Source organism: Canis lupus, chromosome 14 (assembly GCF_003254725.2).
Source record: "Canis lupus dingo isolate Sandy chromosome 14, ASM325472v2, whole genome shotgun sequence".
NCBI lineage: Eukaryota > Metazoa > Chordata > Mammalia > Carnivora > Canidae > Canis > Canis lupus.
Window position 1 is genome coordinate 17,483,741 of NC_064256.1, and position 23,003 is coordinate 17,506,743.

General features: G+C 36.6%; 1 protein-coding gene across 13 annotated transcripts in view; it reads left to right on the top strand.

The window, feature by feature from the left end:
- The window catches only part of AKAP9 (A-kinase anchoring protein 9), a 154,194-nt gene extending 132,076 nt beyond the window's left edge, over positions 1–22,118 (top strand). For 12 of the 13 annotated variants that reach the window (XM_025471391.3, XM_049093404.1, XM_049093401.1 and 9 more), the window contains 13 exons: positions 1,194–1,338; positions 3,845–4,064; positions 4,791–4,941; positions 6,068–6,736; positions 6,950–7,158; positions 7,479–7,584; positions 9,288–9,470; positions 10,461–10,661; positions 11,553–11,785; positions 14,251–14,336; positions 15,517–15,646; positions 16,828–16,967; positions 21,580–22,118. In XM_025471391.3, coding sequence (XP_025327176.1) covers positions 1,194–1,338; positions 3,845–4,064; positions 4,791–4,941; positions 6,068–6,736; positions 6,950–7,158; positions 7,479–7,584; positions 9,288–9,470; positions 10,461–10,661; positions 11,553–11,785; positions 14,251–14,336; positions 15,517–15,646; positions 16,828–16,967; positions 21,580–21,614 — 2,508 coding nt within the window. In that variant the 3' untranslated portion in view covers positions 21,615–22,118. The remainder of the gene's footprint in view (positions 1–1,193; positions 1,339–3,844; positions 4,065–4,790; positions 4,942–6,067; positions 6,737–6,949; positions 7,159–7,478; positions 7,585–9,287; positions 9,471–10,460; positions 10,662–11,552; positions 11,786–14,250; positions 14,337–15,516; positions 15,647–16,827; positions 16,968–21,579) is intronic. The other variant, XM_025471397.3, reaches the window with a different exon arrangement.
- Positions 22,119–23,003: the final 885 nt, after the last annotated feature.

Consider the following 23,003-nt stretch of genomic DNA (forward strand, 5'->3'; position numbering starts at 1 on the left):
AGTAATTTTAAAATATCTCACACAAGAAAAGCATCAGATGGCTTCACTGATGAATTCTACCAAATGATTAAGGAATTGATACCAGTCCTTTACAAACTCTTTTAAAATTAAGGAGAGAAGGGAACACTGCCCAGCCCATTCTATGAGGCCAGTGTTGCTCTGATTTTTCTTTTTTTTTTTTTTTTTAAGATTTATTTATTTAAGAAAGAGGAGAAAAAAAATCACATAAGAGCAGGGGGAAGGGCAGGGAGAGAGAATCTCAAGCAGACTCCCCGCTGAACGTGGAGCCTGACAAGCAGCTCAGTCTCGAGACCCTGAGATCATGATCTCAACCAAAATCAAGAGTCGGCTACTTAACTGACTGAGCCACCCAGGCACCCCATTATTGCTCTGATTCTTAAACCATACAAGGACATCGTAAGAAAAGGAAACCACTGACCAGATATCCAATGAGAATAAAACAACCTCTGGAAAAATGGACAAATTATACAAATATGTGCCCAAAAATATATCCAATAAATATATGAAAAGATATTCAAGCTGTACTGTATACTTCATACTATCAAATCCTATATAACATTGAAAATGATTATGAAATAGAGCTATGTGTGTCAACCCAGATGGTTCAGCAACATGATGAAATTCACTTAAATTCCATAAGTGAAAAAGGCAAATCATGCAAAGGTGAATATACCATATGATGCCATTTATATAAAGTTTTAAAACATGCAAAACTATACTGTATATTGCTGAGGATACATTTGTGTACATAATATATAGAGTGCATGAAAATAACACCAGACTTAGAATTTGAGTATTTCTGAAGCAGGTGCTGCAGAGGAAGTGCTCAGGGAGTTGTATAGAGAGGGCTTTAGCTGTACAGGTGCTATTTTGTAAGCTATGTACATGAGTGTTTGTTATTATTCTTATTTTATGTTTGGAGTTTTTCAAAGTATATGTGAAGATTAATAATTAAAAAGTTCCTAATGAACTGTTTGAGTTCATTTTAATGAACTGTTTAATGAATAATTTAAAAGTTCCTGTTCCTAATGAACAGGAAGTGAAAATTAGTGTATTTCCAAAATTTTAGCATGTGTTCCATTTTTTTCCCCAGACTTCCTGGTTGTTAATATTATTGTCTTTACAATAATACACTCTTCTTCACTTGATTTTTTTACTTTGCATTATTGTAGAGTATTGAATATCAAGCAGCTATGGAATGCCTCCAGAAAGCAGATAGAAGGAGTTTGTTATCTGAAATTCAAGCACTGCATGCTCAGATGAATGGTAGGAAAATGACTCTGAAAAGAGAACAAGAGAATGATCAACCAAACCAAGGTATGCTATATGTCAAGTTCACATGGTAGCAGCAAATAGGTTGAAATATTTCACTGTTTCCCTTCTTCGTATTGTTACTCATTTAAAAACACATTTCCTTATAGTCACATTTTCTTCTTATTCTGATATCATGGAAATAATCTACATTAATTACTCTGGGAATTAAGAGATTGTCCAATTGGCTTTTAAACAAATATGTTTAATTTTTTTTTAAATATATATTTTTTATTTATTTATGATAGTCATACAGAGAGAGAGAGAGGCAGAGACACAGGCAGAGGGAGAAGCAGGCTCCATGCACCGGGAGCCCGACGTGGGATTCGATCCCAGGTCTCCAGGATCGCGCCCTAGGCCAAAGGCAGGCGCCAAACCGCTGCGCCACCCAGGGATCCCCCAAATATGTTTAATTTAAAAAGAACAGCCATTGCTTTGATCAGGGTGTTTAAAACAAGCCCATTAAGTTCATTACCTTTTTTTTTTTCATTACCCTTTTTTGTTTTGAAGTTCTTTGTGAAGTTAACTATCTAAAAGAAAAAGAAATCCACAATGAGAGTAACTATTTCTTTTTCAATCCTTTTCTTATGGATTATTTGTAAACTATAATATACATAAAGAAAAGTGCAAGATACAAAAATATATAGAATAACAAATCTTTAAATGAATATCTATGGAAACTTCACCCATGTCAAGTACCTCAGAGGCTCCTTCCCAAACACACTCCTCTGTGGTAACATAGAGGTAACTATTATCCTGATTTTTCTTTAGTTTTACTACCTATTTGTATATTGCTAAACCATATAAGCTTTTACAGTTTTCCTGCTTTTGAACTTTATTATTCTATATATGTTTGTATCTTACTTCTTTTATGTCTCTATAATATTTTTCTAAGTTACTGCATTTATCTCCAGTTTGTTTTTGTTACTGTGTAGAATTTCCACAATTTATATATCCATTCTGTGATTGAATATTTAGATTGTTTCTTTTTTTTATTTATTTATTATTATTATTTTTTTTTTAGCTCTTACAAGCTATGCTATTCTGCACGTGCTGCATACATACATGAGTTTTCTGGGTATATATACCCCAGGGGTGGAATTGCTGAGTCATAGAATATTTCACTTTTATTTTGTAATGCCAAACTAATTATAAACTAGCTGGATTTTTGCTTTTGTGGTATGCTTGTTCATGTACTTTCCCCACTTTTTTTAGGGATGTCTGTTATAGTAAATTAAGTTGCAAATGGAAATCAGTAGGAATTAAAGTACAGTCTCATTTTCATCAGATCACAAATCTATAAATATAAGATTATTTTTAGAGAATTGATTAGTATTATTTTACTTTATTATTATTTAAGTTAAATAGAACCCCATGGAAAACTTAATATGTAAGTACATATTTATATTTGTAGATCCTTAGCTTCTTCTAAGAAATAGTTTTAAAAGCTCAAACTAATAGGGGCACCTGAGTGGCAAAGTCAGCTATGCATCCATCTCTTGGTTTCAACTCAGGTTGTGATTTCAAGGTCCTGAGATCGAGCACCATGTCAGATTCTGCACTCAGGGCAATCTGCTTGGGATTCTCTCTCCTTCTCCCTCTGCCCTTTATGTTTGTGCTCTCTCTCTCTCTCTCTAAAATAAATAAATAAATCTAAAAAAAATCAAAAGCTTAAAACTAGATTGACTATTTTCTAAAACCAATGTTATTCCTGCCTCTTAACATCAGTAATATGAATTGTAATATAAAGCAATGAACTTTGATAAAAAATTTTTCGGTTGGAAATACATTAAGGTAGAATGGAAAAACAAAAAAATAGAGGAAAAATCACCCTCACCCAGGTAAATACATCTATCTGCAGACCTTTGTTAATACTGTAATATACAATTTATGTTTTTTGCAAAAATGAGATCCTAATGCATATTTCGTAACTTTTTTTTCATTTATTGTACTTAGAAGTTTAAATATTTTCATTTGTTTTCATTGTAACAGACCTGTAGCAGGGCTTTGGTTGGCGCTTAAAGAATAAACTGATCTAAACTTCTATGACAGTAAAGTTCCTAGGGACTGTGTGTGTAGGGAGCTAAACAAAACCAGCAAGCCGTGCTGATCACTCTAGTGGTGGTTACATGCTAAACTCTTGCAAGTGCTTTGTGTGGCTATCAACATTGGCATTTTTTAGTATAAACTATTAAATTCTACATGAGTAAATACACACTTTTATGTATACAACTTATAAACACCTGAATATTCTTTTATTTCACATCTTGTATTGATATATTCTGTTAAACTGTTATCATCCTTATGTATTTATAGTTCTGAAATCTTGACCATTAGTACTATGAGAAAAGTATTCATGATACGTATTAATATTGCCAACTTTGGGACTGTAATCTTTTCACATTTGCTTTGCAGTAATCTCCTAAATTAAAAACCAGTTCTCAATAAAATATTTATAAACCAAATATGAGTTGCCAGGTCATAATTCAAGTATTCATACTTTTCCATTTAGAACTCTTGGAGTATACGATGCAGCAGAAGCAGTCTCAGATGCTGGAGATGCAGGTGGAGCTCAGTAGCGTTAAGGACAGAGCAGCAGAACTGCAGGAACAGCTGAGTTCTGAGAAAATGGTGGTTGCTGAACTGAAGAGTGAACTTGCACAAACTAAACTGGAACTAGAAACAACACTCAAGGCACAACATAAGCACCTGAAGGAATTAGAGGCATTCAGGTGTGTCAAGCTTCCTTATTATAAGCCTGGATCAGTGAAGGAGTTGGATTAATTTTGTCATAGACGTTGTGCAGGTCTTATAAAAGCATAACATTATACATAATGTGTAAATAACCTGAAACTTTGTTATTTATAGGAAAAACCACAGTGGTGAGGAAAAATTCTAAATTTTTCCAAATAATAAATTCATGACTAGGCATTGGCATATTCCCTGCTGTGAGTTCAGTTCTGTTGAAGACTTACTATTGTATAAGATACATAATTTTGACTTCTGTTTTACCATCAAGCAATTTGATATTTATGATCTCGATAGAATTTGTGGTTCATTTACCTACTACGTACAAAATGTTTTAAAATGCTTGTAAATTGTTGGTGTAAATAATGAGATACTGTGCTTGCCAAGAACACATTACAAGGACAGTCATTCTTTATTTTGAATGATGGTGATACAGTAAAAGACATTTTCAGTAAAAGACAAAGGAAAATTTATTAATGTTATTTGTAAAAATAAATTATTTACAGTGATAAATAATAGTTAATAGTTGCATTACTAGAAACAGTTAATTTGAAGTAAACCATAGTCAAAAATCTTTAATCTGTACATGGCTTATATTTTCCTGTTAGCTAGTTTATAATATGCTTCCACTGTTTAGTGGAAGCTGTCTCTTTCTCTCAATATAAACTTGGTCAAAGTAATTTTATTAAAGTCCATTGTCTCTGATTTAGGTTGGAAGTTAAAGATAAAACTGATGAAGTACATTTGCTTAATGACACATTAGCAAGTGAACAGAAAAAATCCAGAGAGCTCCAGTGGGCTTTGGAGAAAGAAAAAGCCAAACTGGGACGCAATGAAGAGCGGGATAAAGAAGAACTTGAGGTATTGTTACCTTTTTCTTTAAATGCCTGTGGAAAATCCGGAACAACAGAGGAAGAGAGAGTCTGGAGACCTTTCCTCTTTCTAAAACATCAGATTTTAGACATGTTAGATTCCTTATGAGGTCAGTAAGTTGTTCACCACTATGAAAGACTGTTCTGTTGTCTACAGGAAGTGCTAAGAGTGGGGTGCATTTTTGCTGTGCTACATCTAGGAGTATGTACAGACTATTCTGCTACAATGTGTGTTTTGGGAATTTGAGTTCTGTGCATATACAATTTGATGGGGGGGGGGGGCATCCATTTCAGTTTAATGCAGAGTAGTTTTAGTTCCTGTTTTCCCCTAGGGATAGGGAATAGTGACACCTCTCTGGCAGCAGGAGCCCTTACTACCATATTTTTAAAAATTTAAAATGAGTCCTGTCACTCTGAACTGTCTTCGAAAGAGGCCCACCCTAGCTTTGCACAGCTCACAGCTCAGGGCAGGTTGTACTGCACATACAGTGCCCACTTCCGTCCATACATGGTACTCACTAGCTGTATGCTAAAAAACTACGTAGCTGACATTTCTGCCCTATTACTTTTGTTTTGCTGGGGTTTTTTGAATGTCCATCTTGGTAGCCTCCTAGCATAGTAAGCTCTTTACCTAAAGAACGTGATATCCCCTTGGGTACTGATTACTGTTTTTTATCATTACAAATTTGTGTAAGTTTTGAGTAGTTTGTCCCTAAACCTGCTTTCCCCATAAGCCATATTATTTTCAGTGTGTGACATTGGACAACATGAGGCTTTTCAGGAATTCATATCACAATATATTGGAAATATTTGTATTTTTAAAGGGTATTGTTTTTAGAAAGAATATACACTGCTTCATATTCCTTGACTAAATATGATTAATATTTGGAGAGAAAGTATTATTTAGCTTACCTGTCTTTTGTTTATATTCTTTGATGAAAATCATCTGGCTGTCCAAATAATTATGCTCTAACCACTGAAAATTTAAGTTAATAAACTGGATAATCAGTTCTATTACCAAATACTACCATCTTAATATTAATAAAGTATAATTATACTGACAAAGGACTTTTAATGATATTAACAAATTCTTAAATTCAACTTTCTCCTATAAGGATTTGAAATTTTCACTTGAGGGTCAGAAACAAAGGAATATCCAGCTAAATCTACTGTTGGAGCAACAGAAACAACTACTAAATGAATCACAGGAGAAAATAGAATCACAAAGAGTGCTACATGATGCCCAGTTATCAGAAGAACGAGGTCGAAACTTAGAGCTTCAAGTACTTCTTGAATCTGAGAAAGTTCGAATACAGGAAATGAGTAGTACCCTGGATAGGGAGCGGGAATTGCATGCTCAGCTGCAGAGCAGTGATGATAGTGGGCAGCCTCGGCCTTCCCTACCCTCTGAGGACCTCCTTAAAGAGCTACAGAAACAGCTAGAGGAGAAGCACAGTCGCATAGTAGAATTGTTAAATGAGACTGAGAAATATAAACTGGATTCTTTGCAAACAAGACAGCAGATGGAAAAGGATAGGCAGGTTCACAGGAAGACATTGCAGACAGAACAAGAGGCCAACACTGAAGGACAGAAAAAAATGCATGAGCTCCAGTCCAAAGTAGAAGATCTTCAGCGCCAGCTGGAAGAGAAAAGGCAACAAGTTTATAAGTTAGACCTTGAAGGAAAGCGACTACAGGGAATTATGCAGGAATTCCAGAAGCAAGAACTAGAACGAGAAGAAAAACGAGAAAGTAGAAGAATTCTCTATCAGAATCTTAATGAGGTAAATTAACACTGTATTAAAATGTTTTTTGAGATAGCACTACAGCCCTTTGAACATACACTTCTGCTATTGGATTGAATTACTTAAATAATTATGAACAAATGATTTAAAAAGGAGATTCATAGAAGCTTATTTGGAGTATAAACCATAATTGTGTTGATTCGCTGTTCATTGATACTTACTGCTTTCTCTTTTTCTGTTGAAAATTGCTAGCCAACTACATGGAGTTTAACTAGTGATCGAACTAGAAATTGGGTTCTTCAACAGAAAATAGAAGGAGAGACAAAGGAATCAAGCTATCTTAAACTGATTGAAATGAATGAAGGAGGAACTGGCTGTAATCATGAATTAGAAGTGATCAGACAAAAGCTTCAATGTGTGGCTTCAAAACTACAGCATCTGGCCCAGAAAGCCTCCAATAGGTTAGATTTTTTTTTTCTCTTGACCCTTAGAGATGGCATTCTTCTACACAAGCTGGGTAAAACCTGCCCCTCAGTAATAGCTAGCCAGCGGGGCAATGTTCATTGAAATTGTAAAGTTACTGCATGTTCACATTAGGAGATGGTATTCTTTAACAAAACTCTACCTATAAACAAATATCTCAGCACCTTAAGTCCTGGAAAGAGAATACTCAGTGTGAGGGAGAAAACAAGTAGAGTGTCACCTGATCTGTCAAGTTTGTGCTAGTCAACACCACTAATTGAGAAAGATCTGTTTTGACTTTTTGTCTTTTTCCTTGAAGACTACAGTTTGAAACAGCAGATGATGAAGACTTCATTTGGGTTCAGGAAAATATTGATGAAATTATTTTACAACTGCAAAAATTAACCGGCCAGCCAGGGGAAGAGGTAAAACTTTTAAAAACTCTTTATAAGATATCAATAACAAAGATTTAATGGAGCTATGTGAATCATTTGAAACTGGCACTGTATTTTCTAAAGAGTTTTAATTTTGTCTTTTAATTTAAATATTAATATTTGTTCTTCCCTAACAGACAATAATGAAAATTTGAGGGGAAATTAATTTTCATTATCATTGTTGAATAACTATAGTGGCATTTTATTGTATTATGATAATTAAGTTTCAAGATTATGATAATCAAGTCTGGCTTATCTCACCACTCTCAAAACCACCCACAGAATGCCACCATTGTCTTCATAGTTAACTAATCTGATGAATCTTTTCATTCCCTGTCTTTTTAATTTTTTTGTAGCATTTGATACTTTTGACCTCTCTCATCTTAAAAACCTCCTTTTTTTACCTTTTGTGACAGTATATTCTCAGTATATTTTGTGACCGTATATTCTCAGTATATTTCTTCCATTTCTTTCATCAGTCACCTTCATGAATTCCTCTTCCTCCTATCCTGATCCATTTTTTTTCCTCTGTGAAAGCTCATTTATTCCCACAGCCTGAGTTCTCAGTAGACCTATTTATTGAACAAATACTTACATAAGGCATGTGTTATGTGCCAGTTACTACCCTGGGTTTTGGGCTACAATGAATAAATGTGATAACGATCTGACCACTTAGATCTCTATCTTCTAGTGGTCTGTGGTTCTAGTCTATACCTCTATCCTGTGATCCAGATTTATATTTTCCATTAGTTACAGGAACTCTTTCTCTGGGGAAATGCGCCTCATAGTGACCCCTTAGGAACCTCACAGGCACATTCTAAACTGAGCATCTTCTTTTTTTCCTCCTTCTGTCCCCAACCCATGTTTCTGGTCCTGATAGAGCCCACTTTGGGAATTTGGAAGTCACCCTAGACTACCTTCCTTCACTCTCACTTGTGTATCCTAGTAGTAATGAAGTCCTGTGCTTTTACTTCCTAAATATCCCACGTGCCCTTAGTCATTGCCTTTATTCAGGCTTCCAGTATTTCTCGCCTAAACTATTGTAATGACTTCCTGATGTGTCCACCTGACACCAGGATCTATCTTCCCTAATTTACTGTACTTCGCATGCTGCTAGTAAAGGAATTTTTTTTAAGATTTTATTTATTTATTTATTTGAGAGAGCATGAGCAGGAGGTGGGCAGAGGGAGAGGGAGAGGGAGAAGCAGACTCTCTACTGAGCAGGGAGCCTGACACAGGCTCGATCCCAGGACTCTGGAATCATGACCCAACCCAAAGGCAGATGCTTAACTGACTGGGCCACTCATGTGCCCCCAAAGGAATATTTTAAGACATAAATTTTGTTTGTAGCACACTCTGAAAGCCTTTAGGGCTCTCTGCTGCCTCCATTTAGGTCTATTATCTATAAAGTGAAGGCAGCCTTTACTCTAACGTAACCAAGCAACCTGTAGCTCCTGAAAAGCAACACACTCTCCAACAAAACCCTTGTGCCTTTACACATGCTATTCCTTCTGCTTAATATGCTCTTCCCTATCTTCTTTCCTACCTATGAAATGCTTCCTAGTTATTTAAGACTCAGTTCAAGCACCACTTCATCATGAAATCTGGTGTTCTCAGCGTCTGCTCACATGTTGATGTGCATTGTTCATAAACATTTGTGCTTACACGACCTTAGTACCATTTTCTCTTTCTAGCCTGGTTTAGTGTCCCCTGGTACTTCTTGTGGCTCGTTGACTGAAAGACTGCTAAGACAAAATGCTGAGCTGACAGGACATATCAGCCAACTGACAGAAGAAAAGAATGATTTGAGAAATACAGTTATGAAGCTAGAAGAACAAATCAGGCGGTATCGACAGATAGGAGCTGGCAGAGATTATGTACGTCTGATTTTAGTGTGACCATGTTAGAAATATTGCTGAGTTACAATTTCTACTCTCTAGTTTCAATTTTTAACTCTAATATAAAAATATTAGATATCTGATTCTTAGTAAGATCATTGAAAAATGGTAGAGAGATGACAATAATAATGATAATAATAATAATAGATATCATTTATTGGGGGCCTTCTCTGGGCCAGATCCTGGGTTCTGTACATTCAGAATCTTTAATCCACATTCAGTCTTGCACATGAGAAAACTGAAGTCTGTAGTCCAATCAAGAACTGCTTATCTCCAAAGCCAGATACTTTGCTACCTAGGAACCACCAGTGGGTCCATGTTAAGAAATGTTCAAATGTGAATTCTGACTGTTCCTCATCAGTTAATTATCAGTTATTATGTTTGTGACTCAAGTGAAAGATGCCATTAAATTATTTATTTCAGTCTAATAAACCAACCACTCTAGCAGTTTATTTAAAATTTTTTCCAGTTAAAAACTACAAAATAAATTGCTAGCTTCTGTAATATAAAGATAGGAATATAATATAAAGATAGAAAGGACTCCTGAGACAAATACAGGATAACACATCCACAGAGCTTCTGCATGGATCCACTTCCCTGTGTATAGCCGGGGGTTTTTTTCCGCACTCCCCCAAGGCGCTGTTTCAGGGTTAGGCTCTACATTTGAACCCAGATGGTCGGTCTATTTATTAAGTCTCTAGACTTTATATTTCAAAGCTCTGCAAAAATCTAAGCACTGTCTTTTGGGTGAGGCTTCCATAAAGATTTTGTTTTAAAATTAATCTACTAAGCAAAGGACCATATACTTAATGTATATTCTTTACTATCAATTGAGATCGCTGTTGAACTCTCCCTCTCTGAGATTGGAAAGCTGAGATCCCATAGGGGATACCTTTAATGTGTTTAATTTAGATTTTTCTTCAGAGACTTATTCCTAAAACTCATGTAAGTGGGCTCTCGTTTCTGCAGTCTTCCAGGTTTTCATTCAGTGGTGGTGCCAGCATTGAAGCCATCATTGCTTCTGAAAAAGAAATCTGGAACAGAGAAAAGTTGACTCTCCAAAAATCCTTGAAAAGAGCAGAAGCTGAAGTGTATAAACTGAAAGCTGAACTAAGAAATGAAACTTTACTTCACAACCTGAGCCCTGATTCAGAGCATGCTGCTATAAAGGTAGGAGACATCTTCCATCTAAACATGTACCAAGGCTGGTCCTCTTGCCTTGTTTCATCTCTCACTAACCTTAACTGAACAGAGTAAAGAAATTTAGGTGGCGCTCAGGCTGCCTCTAGGTCTCTCACTATTCGATGTGCGTCATGAGTACAGGCCTCCAGCTGGTCACAAAAACTTGGTGGCAAGGCATGCCGTACTGGCAGCACCGCGAGCTCACGGTCCTGCTTCCCACCATTTCATCCCTGAAGACCAACAGAAAGTTTCATTTCTACTGCCAACAAAAGCTCTACTACATTCAATACCAGAGCATCATGTTCTGTAAGATGGTAAACCCTCTGAACTGCCTTTCTCCTGACTAAAATGAATACTGTAGTTAAAACTGCTTTTAATCTGTTAACATAAAATCCAAAACAGAAAGAAACATGTTTGGAATATTTCTTTTAACTATGGAGTGAACATAAATTTATGCTTCTTGAAGAGACAGAGAACATTAACATTGAAAACTTTAAAGAAAAAAAAGATTAGCGACCGTAATAATAAAAGTAGCTCTACGCAGTTAGAGGAGAAAAAAACTGAGATAATAATGGAATGACAAAAATATTTGCAATGAATATGATGAATAGAGCCTAAACTCCAAAATGAAACCCCAAACCTAAGTATAAGGTTTGTAGTCACATTCCATGGACTAAAAAGAGGCAGAAATGTAAAATCTAAGGTTGATTATCTTTATCTTCAACTTTGCTGATCAAATGGAAAACAGTAGTAGGATATCTGCCATTCCACTACTAGTACTTTTGTAAAATAAAATCTATGTTATCTTCCCCTAGAGAACAATTTGAATGGCTTTTCAATAATGTCTTTATGTTCTTCCCCCCTTTTTTTTTAACATAGAGAATTTATGGTAAATACCTGAGGGCAGAAAGTTTTCGGAAAGCGCTCATTTATCAGAAGAAATACCTGCTGCTATTACTGGGTGGGTTTCAGGAATGTGAAGATGCCACCCTGGCTCTGCTGGCCCGGATGGGGGGACAGCCAGCCTTCACAGACCTAGAGGTGATCACCAATCGTCCAAGGGGCTTCACCAGGTTTCGGTCAGCCGTCAGAGTGTCCATGGCAATTTCTAGGTAAAGTGTTGGAAATAAAATGCATTTTAATAGAATCTGAAAGGATTTAGATTTTTAATCCTCTCCTTTCTCTGCCTAGTATGCTCCGTATTCATGTATATGAGACATTTATCATCAATAAAACATGCCGACTTCTTTCTTTCATTCTTGTAGCCAGGGATACCTTATATTGCACCATGAAGATCCTATAAAAAGGGCTTCCCAGGTGCAGGTAGCTAGTAACTCAGAGCTGGCACATCCCATCTGGATTGTGTTTTGGTTTTGTTTTATTTTTTAACTCTGAATAAGGCCATGAACTAGCTCAGACCTATAAATAAAAGGAATCACAAAAGGGAAAAAAATGTTTTTGAAAAATTACTTAGGCTACACATTCATTTTCTTCATTGCTAAAATAACCCACTCATGGGGTTCAGCTACACAAAGCCCTGGCCTAACATCTGCATTCAAACCGAAGGTTAGCCTTTAGGGCATTGGACTATGCTAGTGCTTTTGTAACTCTTCCTCTAGTAGTTCTAAGCTAGGAACTACTAAGTTCTAAGCTTTTGTAACTCTTCCTCTAGTAGTTCTAAGCTAGGAACTCTGGTACTCATTTGTGGTTGAAATGGAGCCACTCAGGACTCCCCACTGAAGGGAGTCTGAGTCCTGACTTCACCTAGGTGATAAATACCAAACTCTCACAGAGTTTGGAGAGTCCAAACTCTCACCTGGGTGATATATACTCAGGCCCCTAGGCTTCTTCATATTTCCCCTCCCTTTTATTTATATAGGAACCAGACAGTCTCAGAAGAATTTTTAGTTTTTAAAGTTCTTCCTATCAGATCACATTTGATGATTTTAGGTCTTCAGAGGGTTTTGTCCTTTATCCTTGACCTGTCTTTTCCTTGAAAAATATGACAGAATTTTTTAACTAGAAGCTGTCTGAGATCACCTGGTTTAGAATACCATCTCACAGATGAGGAAACTGAGGCACACAGAAGGATTGCAAAGCCAGTAGTGGTAGAGCTAGGACAATCACCCAGGGCTCCCAAGTCTCATCCATGTGGGCTCTGTAAAGGAAGCTCACATTTTATTTTATTAATGGTCTGAGACCCTCCTTGCCTCTGCTCCTTCACATTGTTGTCAGGTGGTTCCAGTTTCTCCTTATCTTCCATTCCTTTCATTACCTTGTACACTGTATAGGGTTAAGTGCTAGAAGATGCACTTACTGATGAAGAAAAAATACAAACCTTACCAAAATCCCTAAAGACAGCTCACTTCCTAGTGGGAAAAACCAGTATGCTCATAACTTAGACACTAAGTGACAGGTCACAGGAGTTAGTTATTAATTTTATTGGAAGAATTTGAGAGGGTTCCATGAAAGCCAGTTGCTATTAAAGGACTGCATTCTAACTCCCTCTTTTTTGTCCTCCTATATGTTTATTGTATTTTCACCCTCCTAAAACTGAGCTTTGCAACTGATTGGAATTAAGAAATCAAAGTTAGTGTTCCAGAAAGTTCCTTGAGCCAGGGTAGGGGAGGCAGCACCTCGCTATAGCTGATCTGCAACACTCCTACCCCCATTCCTTTTAAAGCCTTATTGTTTTTTGGCCCTGATCCCATGGCCACACTTATTTTCCAGCTTTCCCAGCTTAGTCTCACTGCCAGGGTGAAGGTCTGTTTATTCTCGTTCCATCTCATTTGTATGATAATCTCCATTCTTTTTTCTTTTTTCTTTTTTTTTTTTTTTTAAAGATGTTATTTGTTAGAAAGAGAGAGAGAGAACAAGAACAGGGGGCAGGAAGAGGGAGAAGCTGACTCCCCGCTGAGCAGGGAACCCAACAGGGCCCAACCCCAGGACTCCGGGATCATGACCTGAGCTGAAGGCAAATGCTTAACCAACTGAGCCACCCAGGCACCCCATTCTTTTTTTTTTTTTTTTTAAGTTTTTTTTTTTTAAGATTTTATTTATTTATACATGAGGGACACAAAGAGAGAGACAGGCAGAGACACAGGCAGAGGGAGAAGCAGGCTCCATGCAGGAAGCCCGACATGGGACTCGATCCTGGGTCTCCAGGATCACGCCCCGGGCCGAAGGCAGGCACTACACCGCTGAGCCACCCAGGGATCTCCCAGGCACCCCATTCTTTTCTCTTTGATTATTTCTCATCCTTTCTTTGCCCATCCGCTTTTCTCTTTTCTGTTTTTGCCCTTCATTTCTTTGTGTCCTAAACCTCTAAAGTCAGAACCCTGTGCTGGCAATAGAAGAGACCTCTGCTGCATCTTGGGAAGCCAGTCTATTCTCTTCCAGTTTATTTTGCCACAAACCAGAGAACATTTGCATGATTTTAGATTAGGCAGTCATGTGACTGTGTTGAAAGTTGTTCTGTGTTCATATTCAAATGTATGACTTCATTTTGTGGGATATGTGTATTTATACTCTTTCCATTATAGATGTGCTGTGAAATTTTTCTTGGCATCTTTTTTAGAATGAAATTTTTGGTTCGACGGTGGCAACGAGTCACAAGTTCTGGTTCCATCAATATTAACAGGGATGGCTTTGGACTGAATCCAGGTGAAGTCAAAATAGGATTTCTTGTGTTTATGATTCTCTCAAAATTACTGTTTGTGTAATATGTTCCAAATAATGTGTTCTGGGACCTGTGTTGTCCAAAGACCAGAGCCCTATACCAACAGAGCTGGGGAGTTTGCTGTTTAAAGAGTAAAGAGAGATGATTTTTATGGACCACTGAGTCTGTACTAAGCCCTCCTTTTTCCACGTTTTCTCATTTATTCTCCCAATCCTTTGATATAAGCACGGCTACTGTTATTCTCACTTTATAGAAGAAAAACTAAGGCATGGGAAGCATTTGTTTGCCCCCAGATTACCCAGTAGGAAGAGGCAGAGCCAGCCACTTAAGAACTGCATGTAAGAGTTTGATTCCAGATAGGATTGCTGTTACTCAGTTTTATGGAATTTATGGTTTGAAGTTTTCACAATTTAGCAGTATTTATGTTTCTGAGTTTACATATAGGTTGTATATAATGGTAACAGTTAAGATTCCTTCTGTCTACACCTAAAAGTGGAAACAAACATTCGAATTTCAACATTTTAGGCATGTGGATGAACTCAGAAGCTGGGGAGTATACAGAGTTTCAGGCACACAGCATAGCTGTATTAATGCAGCTATGTATTGGTATTAAACCACCTTTACATATTCTACCAGTAACCAAGCAGAGAAAGAGGAAATATATTTGGTATCCTAAACAAAGTGCCTTGAAATATGCATCCTTACACAGAAACAGCTGAAATCTATACCATAAGGAGTTCTGTGCTATAAGTTAGCAAATCTTGATTTCACGTTTTTTTCTAATAAAAGTAGAATGGTGTGATGTAATATTTTTTTATCCACATCATCTTTTTCCCCAAACTATACACACTCAAATACCCCTCACTTCACCTCTAATTATAACTAGGAAGAGATCTTTTAAAAAGAAAATATTCCGATTAAATAGTTTATTTTCTTTGAGGTATAGTTCCAGATTGTCAGAAATACTTATATTCAAGGGAAAACTAACAGTTCTATTGTTTTTTCTCTTCTTTAGAAAGAATAACTGAAATTGAGTATAAATAGTAGGTAGTGTTGTATAATACAGTATTATAGTCCTTTGAGCCTTTATCTGTTTTGTAGAAATTTTTCAAGGGCTTAATATTTTTTTTCCTTTACAATGTGGTCCATTTTGGACTACTTTAGGTGCTGAAAAGACTGACCCATTTTATCATTCTTCTGGTGGGCTGGAGCTCTATGGAGAACCAAGACACACTACATATCGATCAAGATCAGAGCTGGACTATCCTAGGTCTCCTTTACCTTTTCAAAATAGGTAAGAATTTGATAAGCATGCCTGGAGTAGTTACATGTACTAATTTTTTTAACAGAGAATGGAGTACAGTGTTAGGGCTTTGACTCCTTTGCATCGAGATAACTAGATGTATCTTTAGTTGCATATGTTGTATATAATCTAAGGCTCAGAATCAAAAGTACTTTTTGGATTTATACCTGCTTTCCAAGGATATAGGAAACTGAACTGACCAGGTATCTCTTTTGGTAGATGCTGTGGTTAGATATTGGGAAAAGTATTAACTACAATTAACAGTCTCAGGGGATTATGAAAAAAAAAAACCTCTAAAGTCTACATGATAAGATGCATTTGTACATACACAGTGTTTCTTGAGGACTTTTGCAACAAGCATTGTATTGGCCACTTTTATGTCGATTTAATAGCTGCTTTGAGTTTATTAGAAATTTTTTTGCCTTATGCATCACAAGCTCAGACATTTGAGGGTACAGATTAAGCCTAGCTTTTCTAGGCTTAGGTCCCCAAGTACTTATTGAGGCTCATTGACTGAAAGACTACTGGGGCAAAATGCTGAGCTGACAGGACATGTCGGCCAACTAAGTGAAGAAAAGAATGATTATGAACATGCTTATGAATCTAGAAGAACATATCAGGTGTTATCACTAGACAAGAACTAACAAATTATATACATCTATTTTTAGCATGGCCACATACATGCTAATATTGCAGAGTTACAATTTCTTCTCTCTAGTTTCAGTTTTTAACCCTAATAATGTAAAAATATTAAGTATCTGATTCTTAGTAAGATCACTGGAAAATATAGGGATGACATTAATATTTATATTAGATATATTACATAATAATATAATTATAACAATAATTAATGATTATTGGAGCCTTCTCTGATCCTGGGTTATATACATTCAAAATCTCTAATCCACATTCAGCCTTGCACATTAGAAAACTGAAGTTCATAGTCAAACCAAGAACTATATATCTGCAAAGCCAAATACTTTGCTACCTATGGACCAACCGAAGACACACAGTACAGAAATGTTCAAATGTGAATTCTGACTCTTCTTGCCAGTTTATGTTCATAACTCAAGTTACAGATTTATCTTTTGAGAGGGCAGGGTGGAAGCAGGTTGTTACATTACTTGCTTTGTGGATAATTTGGCTTCATGTTCATATTTTTAATTTCATAGGTACCCAGGCCCTCCGGCTGATTTAAATCCGAGTTCATTAGCATGTTCTCAGCTTCAGAATTATGACCCCGACAGAGCCCTGACAGATTATATCACACGGCTAGAAGCCCTACAGAGACGACTTGGAACTGTACAGTCAGGTACTCTCAGCTTTACCATATGTATTATTATTATTATTATTATTAGCAGCCCCATAGTGCTGGACCAACCCAGAGCTCTCCATTCTCTTTCTGAAACTTTTTGACCTTCCTCATTAGATAATCAAATCTTAGAGTTTAGTTCATGAGTTACCAGGTTAGACTTAGGAATTTAACTCAAGAGATGATTTATCACCTCAGATTTCACTCCTACAAAAAATAGATTCCCTACTCGGATCGATTAGATGAAATGCACAACAGGCACCAGTGTACAAAGTCCTGAGGCTTACGAGTCTGCTGGAGAACGTGTTCCTAAGTATATGCTCCTGAACAACACAGGTTTGAACTGCACAGGGCCACTTATATACAGACTTTTCTCACTAAATACACTACAGTATTGTAAATGTATTTTGTGTTACGATTTTCTTACTGTTTTCTTTTCTCTAGCTTTATTGTAAGAATACAAGATATAATATAAAAATATGTATTAATGGACTCTGTTACCTATAAGGCTTTCTTAGCTGTAGGCTATTAAGTTTTGGGGAAGTCAAAAGTTGTACATGGATTTTTGACTGTGTAAGAGGTCAGCACCCTTCACCCCCACATTGTTCATTGGTCAATAACCGTAATATGTTAGCATGCAAATTAGGGGTGGGGAGATGAGAGAAGGAAGCAAGTATCTTAAGCATTTAATGCAGCCATTATCCCTACTAGGACCCGGTGCTTTTTATATTCCATTCAAAAGACTTTATAAGTATGACCTTTTTTCCCCTCTGTTCAAAAACACAAAAAAATTTGTACTTAATAGATGTGTGGATTCCTTATTCATTGTGGGACAATCTCTTTTCCCTATCTCCCTTCAAATTCACTCGATTCAGTGGTTTGAATCTTCTTAATTTAAAGTGCATTAGATTAATTTATGTGCTTAAATTATGTGCTTTATGTGCACACAAATTAATTTATGTGCTTCTTAATTTAATGTGCTTTAATTTAAAATCTACTTTTATATTTTGTTTTTACTTTTGTGAAAGACCGTTTTTTTCCTACTATTCTCACAAACTAGATAGCACTAACAGCTGGGTTGTTTGTTTTTTTTTAAGATTTTTAAAATTTATTTATTCATGAGATACACAGAGAGAGGGAAAGAGAGGCAGAGACACAGGCAGAGGGAGAAGCAGGCTCCATGCAGGGAGCCCAACGTGGGACTAGATCCTGGGTCTCCAGGATCACACCGTGAGCTGAAAGCAAGCGCCAAACCACTGAGCCACCCAGGGATCCCCAGCAGGTTATTTTTAGGAGTTTGTCTCCTCATACAAGAAATCATCTAACCCAAGCAACTTGTAGTCATATGAAACTGTTATTATTATAGCTGGACTTTGTCTGGTATGGTTTGGTTTGGTTTATATTTTGTTTTGAGCATTTGAGATTTCACAAGACTCAGATTTTAAAGACCAAAAGATTTTTCAAGAGGCAAGAGGTATAGGCTAGAACATTCAACCTGCTGGGTACTTCAAAGAGAATCTTAACATTAGTTTTACCTTGCTATAGAGCCACAGTGACTTTTAAATATATACTCAAAATCTCTTCTAAAAATCAGCTCAGGGGTGCCTAGGTGGCTTGGTCATTTGAGCATCTAACTCTTGGTTTCATCTCAGGTCATGATCTCATGGGTCATGAGATCAAGCCCCTCATTGGGCTTTGGGCTCAACAGGGAGTCTGCCGTGAAGATTCACTCCCTCTACTGCCTCCGCTCACGTGCACGTGCTCTCTCTTTCAAATAAATCTAAAATCTAAAAAAATAAAAGTCAGTTCAAGTATGAATAAGACGTTTTTAGAAAAATAAAAAGCATTTTTTTATTGGTTATTTTTTTAAAAATAGGCTCTTCAGCCCAGCACAGAACCCCATGCAGGGCTTTAACTCACAACCCTGAGATCAAGATGGAGACCCAAGCTACTAACCAACTGAGCCACTCAGGGGCCGCAAAAAGCATTTTTTTAATGAAGGGTAATAGTAATCTTCTGCCCTTCATGAACTAGTTAATCTGGTGTAGGTAGAAAACTAATCTGAAATCACTACAGATATACCTTGTTTTTTATTGTCCTTCACTTTATTGCACTCTGCAGATAAGCATTTTTTACAAATTGAAGGTTTATCACAACCCTGTGTCTGAGCACCTCTCTTGGTGCCATTTTTCCAACATTTGCTCACTTTCATGTCACATTTTGGTAACTCTCACAAATGTTTTAGACTTTTTCATTAGACCTGTGCTCAGTGATTTTTGATAATTGGTATTGTAATTGTATTGGAGGCACCACAAACAGTGCCCATATTAGACAGCGTACTTAATAAATATATGTGTTCTGACTGTTCCACCAACCAGCCGGCCATGCCTCTCTTTTCCTCTCCTCGAGTCTCCCTATTCCCTGAAACACAGCAATGTTGAAATCAAACCAGTTTAATAACCCTACGATGGCCTCTAGGTATTCACATGAAAGAGTCACACATCTCACTTTATTAAAATCAAGAGCTAGAAATGATTAAGCTTAGTGAGGAATGGGATGCCTGAGTGGCTCAGCGGTGGGACGTCTGCCTTTGGCTCAGGACTGATCTGGTCCCAGTTTGGGGATCGAGTCCCACATTGGGCTCCCTGTGAGGAGCCTGCTTCTCCCTCTGCCTATGTGCCTCTATCTCTGTGTCTCTCATGAATAAATAAATAAAATCTTAAAAAAAAAAAAATCAGTGAGCAAGGCAAGTCAAAAGCCAAGATTGCACCAAAGAGCCAAGCTATAAATGCAAAAGATAAGTTCTTGAAGGAAAGTAAAAGTGCTACACCAGTGAACATACAAATGATACGAAAGCCAAACAGCCTTATTGCTGATAGGGAGAAAGTTTTAGTGGTCTGGATAGAATATCAAACCAACCACAACATTCTCTTATTCCAAAGTCTAATCCAGAGCAAGGCCCTAACTCTCCTCAATTCTATAAAGGCTGAAAGAATTAAGGAAGCTGTAGAAGAAAGTTTGAAGCAAGCAGAAGTTGGTTGATGTGTTTTAAGGAAAGAAGTCTTCATAGCGTAAAGTGCAAGGTGAAGCAGCAAGTGCTGGTGTAGAAGCCCTGAGTTACCCAGAACATGTAGCTAAGATAATTCATGAAGGTGGCTACACTTAATAATAGATGCTGAATGTAGACAGTATAGCCTTCTTTTGGAAGAAGATGCCATCTAGGCCTGTCATAGCTGGAGATGAAGAGTCAGTGTCTAGTCTCAGAGGATGGGCTGACTCTCTTCTCGGGGCCTTCTCTCTTCTTCAGCTGGTAACTTAAGTTGAAGCCGGTGCTCATTTACCATTTCAAAAATCCTAGAGTCCATAAGAGTTCTGGTAAATCTGCTCTGCCTGTGTTACATCTGGATAGAACACCACATCTTTTTACAACATGGTGTACTGAGTATTTTAAGCCCATTGTTGAGATCTGTTCAGTAAAAAAGATTTCAGAATATTACTGTTCATTGATAATACACCTGCTCACCCAAGAGCTCTGATTTACAACAGGATTAATGTTTACGTGCCTGCTAACACAACATCCATTCTGCAGCCCATGGATCGAGGAGTAATTTTGATTTTCAAGTCTTATACTTTATAAAGTATATTTTGTAAGGTTCTAACAACCATAGATAGAGATTTCCCTGACAGATCTGAGCAAAGTAAACCAAAAACCTTCTGGAAAGGATTCACCATTCTAGATGCCAGTAAAAACATTTGTGATTCATGAGAAGAGGTCAAAATATCAACATGAATAGGAGTTTGGAAGTTGATTTCAAACCTGGTGCCTGACTTTGAAGTATTGACTGGCAGAAGTAACTGCAGTTGTGGTGGAAATAGTAGGACAACTAAAAGTAGAGCCTGAAGATGGAACTAAATTGCTGCAATCTTATGATGAAACTTTTTAATGGTTGAGGGGTTGTTTATGGAAGAGCAAGAAAAAAAAAAAGTAATCTCTTGAGATAGAATCTGTTCTTAGTGAAGATGCTGTGAAGATTGTTGAAACGATAACAAAGGATTTATAATATTACATAAATTTAGTTGATAAAATAGCAGAGTTTGAGAGGATTGATTCCAGTTTTGAAAGTTCTAAACTGAGTAAAATGGTATCAAACAGCATCACATGCTACAGAGAAATTGTTCATGAAAGGAAGAGCCAATTGGCGCAGCAAATATCATTTTTATTTTATATGAAATAATTGCCACAGCCACCCTAGTCTTCAGCAGCCACCAACATGGTCAGCAGCCTTCAACATCAAGACCCTCTACCAGCAAAAAGATCATAAGCTTAGATGATGATTAGCACTTTTTAATAATAAAGTGTTAAAGGTATGTACATTGTAATTTTAGACATAATGCTATTACATAAACAATTAATAGACTTTAGCATAGTGTAAACATAATTTTTATTTGCATGGGAAAACAAAAATTTATTGGACTCTGTATTGAATATTCACTTGATTGCAATAGTCTGAAAACAAACTTGCAGTATCACCATGGTATGCCTGTTCTAATTAGTCTGGCAAAGGGCAGCAATTTATTTTAAAATATTTTACGTCTTGTTTTTCTCTCATAGGTTCAACCCAGTTTCATGCTGGCATGAGAAGATAATCCTTTGAAACATGAATCAGTGATTTTAAACAAAATCCCTTTTGTAAGTTCGTTCTTTTGTGCTTTTGTATTGTGGATATTCAGCGGGACCAATATGAACACAGCTTATGATTGTATACAAATCTCTTGCCAGCACATGAAAACAAACTGGAATTTGTACATACTAGCATTGTGTATGTATTCATGCACAATAATCATTAAATTACATGTATATTTGTGGAATGCTAATTTAAATGATTAAATTATAAGACTTGTGTATTTATCGAATGGGTGAAAAGATTAAACTTTTGCGCATTATGATACTGCTGAATGTGTAGCTTGAGGTGTCCAGCACTTTTCTTATAAGGCTACTGAATTACATGTTTCTGCCCTAATATATTTGCTACTGGTGATGAAGACAGATACTATCACTTGTAGAGACCTATTTTTGTATAATGGTAGAAGTTTTGAATTTTATGGGGTATTTTGTCAAGTACTGAAATAAAAATGACTTCACCATTTTAACCACACTGTATTTGAAACTTCTTTTTATTCATTTATTTTTTTTTTTAAACTTCTCATTTTTAAGTGAGCATAGTCCATTCAGGCTGCTGTAACAAAATACCAGAGACTATATGGTTTATCAAAAAACAGAAATTTACTTCTTACAGTTCCAGAGGCTGAGAAGTCAAAAATCAAGGTGCCAACAGATTTGGTGTCTGGTAAGAGCCTGCTTCCTGGTTCACAGACTACCGTCTTCTTGCTCTGTCATTACATGGCAGAAGGGACAAGGGAGATCTCTGAGGCTTCTTTAATAAGGACACTAACCCTATTCATGAGACTTCTCCCCCCATGACCTTATCACCTCCCAAAGCCCCCACTTCTGAATACTAACAAATTGAAGAATGGGTTTCAAAGAAGAATTTGAGGTGAGGGGGACACAAACATCGAGTCCGTCACAGTGCAGATTATCTCATTATCTGAAATATGTATACTTCGAGATTTAGAAAGTTGTCTTAATCTTAAAATACTATTGGGATTTTTCTTTCCCTCCCTCGAGAAAGCATTTTCTATGTGACTTGCTATTAACTTTACACCTACATATAGTATTTTTTAAAAACTATATTGATATTTTCATTAGTCTTACTTGTGTCCAAAAGTGCCTTCACAAAGCCATGCCCACTAGGATGATGCAAAAATCATTTAACTGAAAGAATCTTAAATTTTATTAACCACAGTGCTAAATGCAGCAGAATTAAGCAATATTTTTGCTGTCCACACCAAATTCCAGATTGGGAAACTCACAGAGATAATATAAATCTCAGTATTTCTTAACCAGAATCCTCCCTGAAACACTAAAACAGCAAGAGGAATAGTATTTAATGTTTATATGCTAAGAATTTTGTCTTA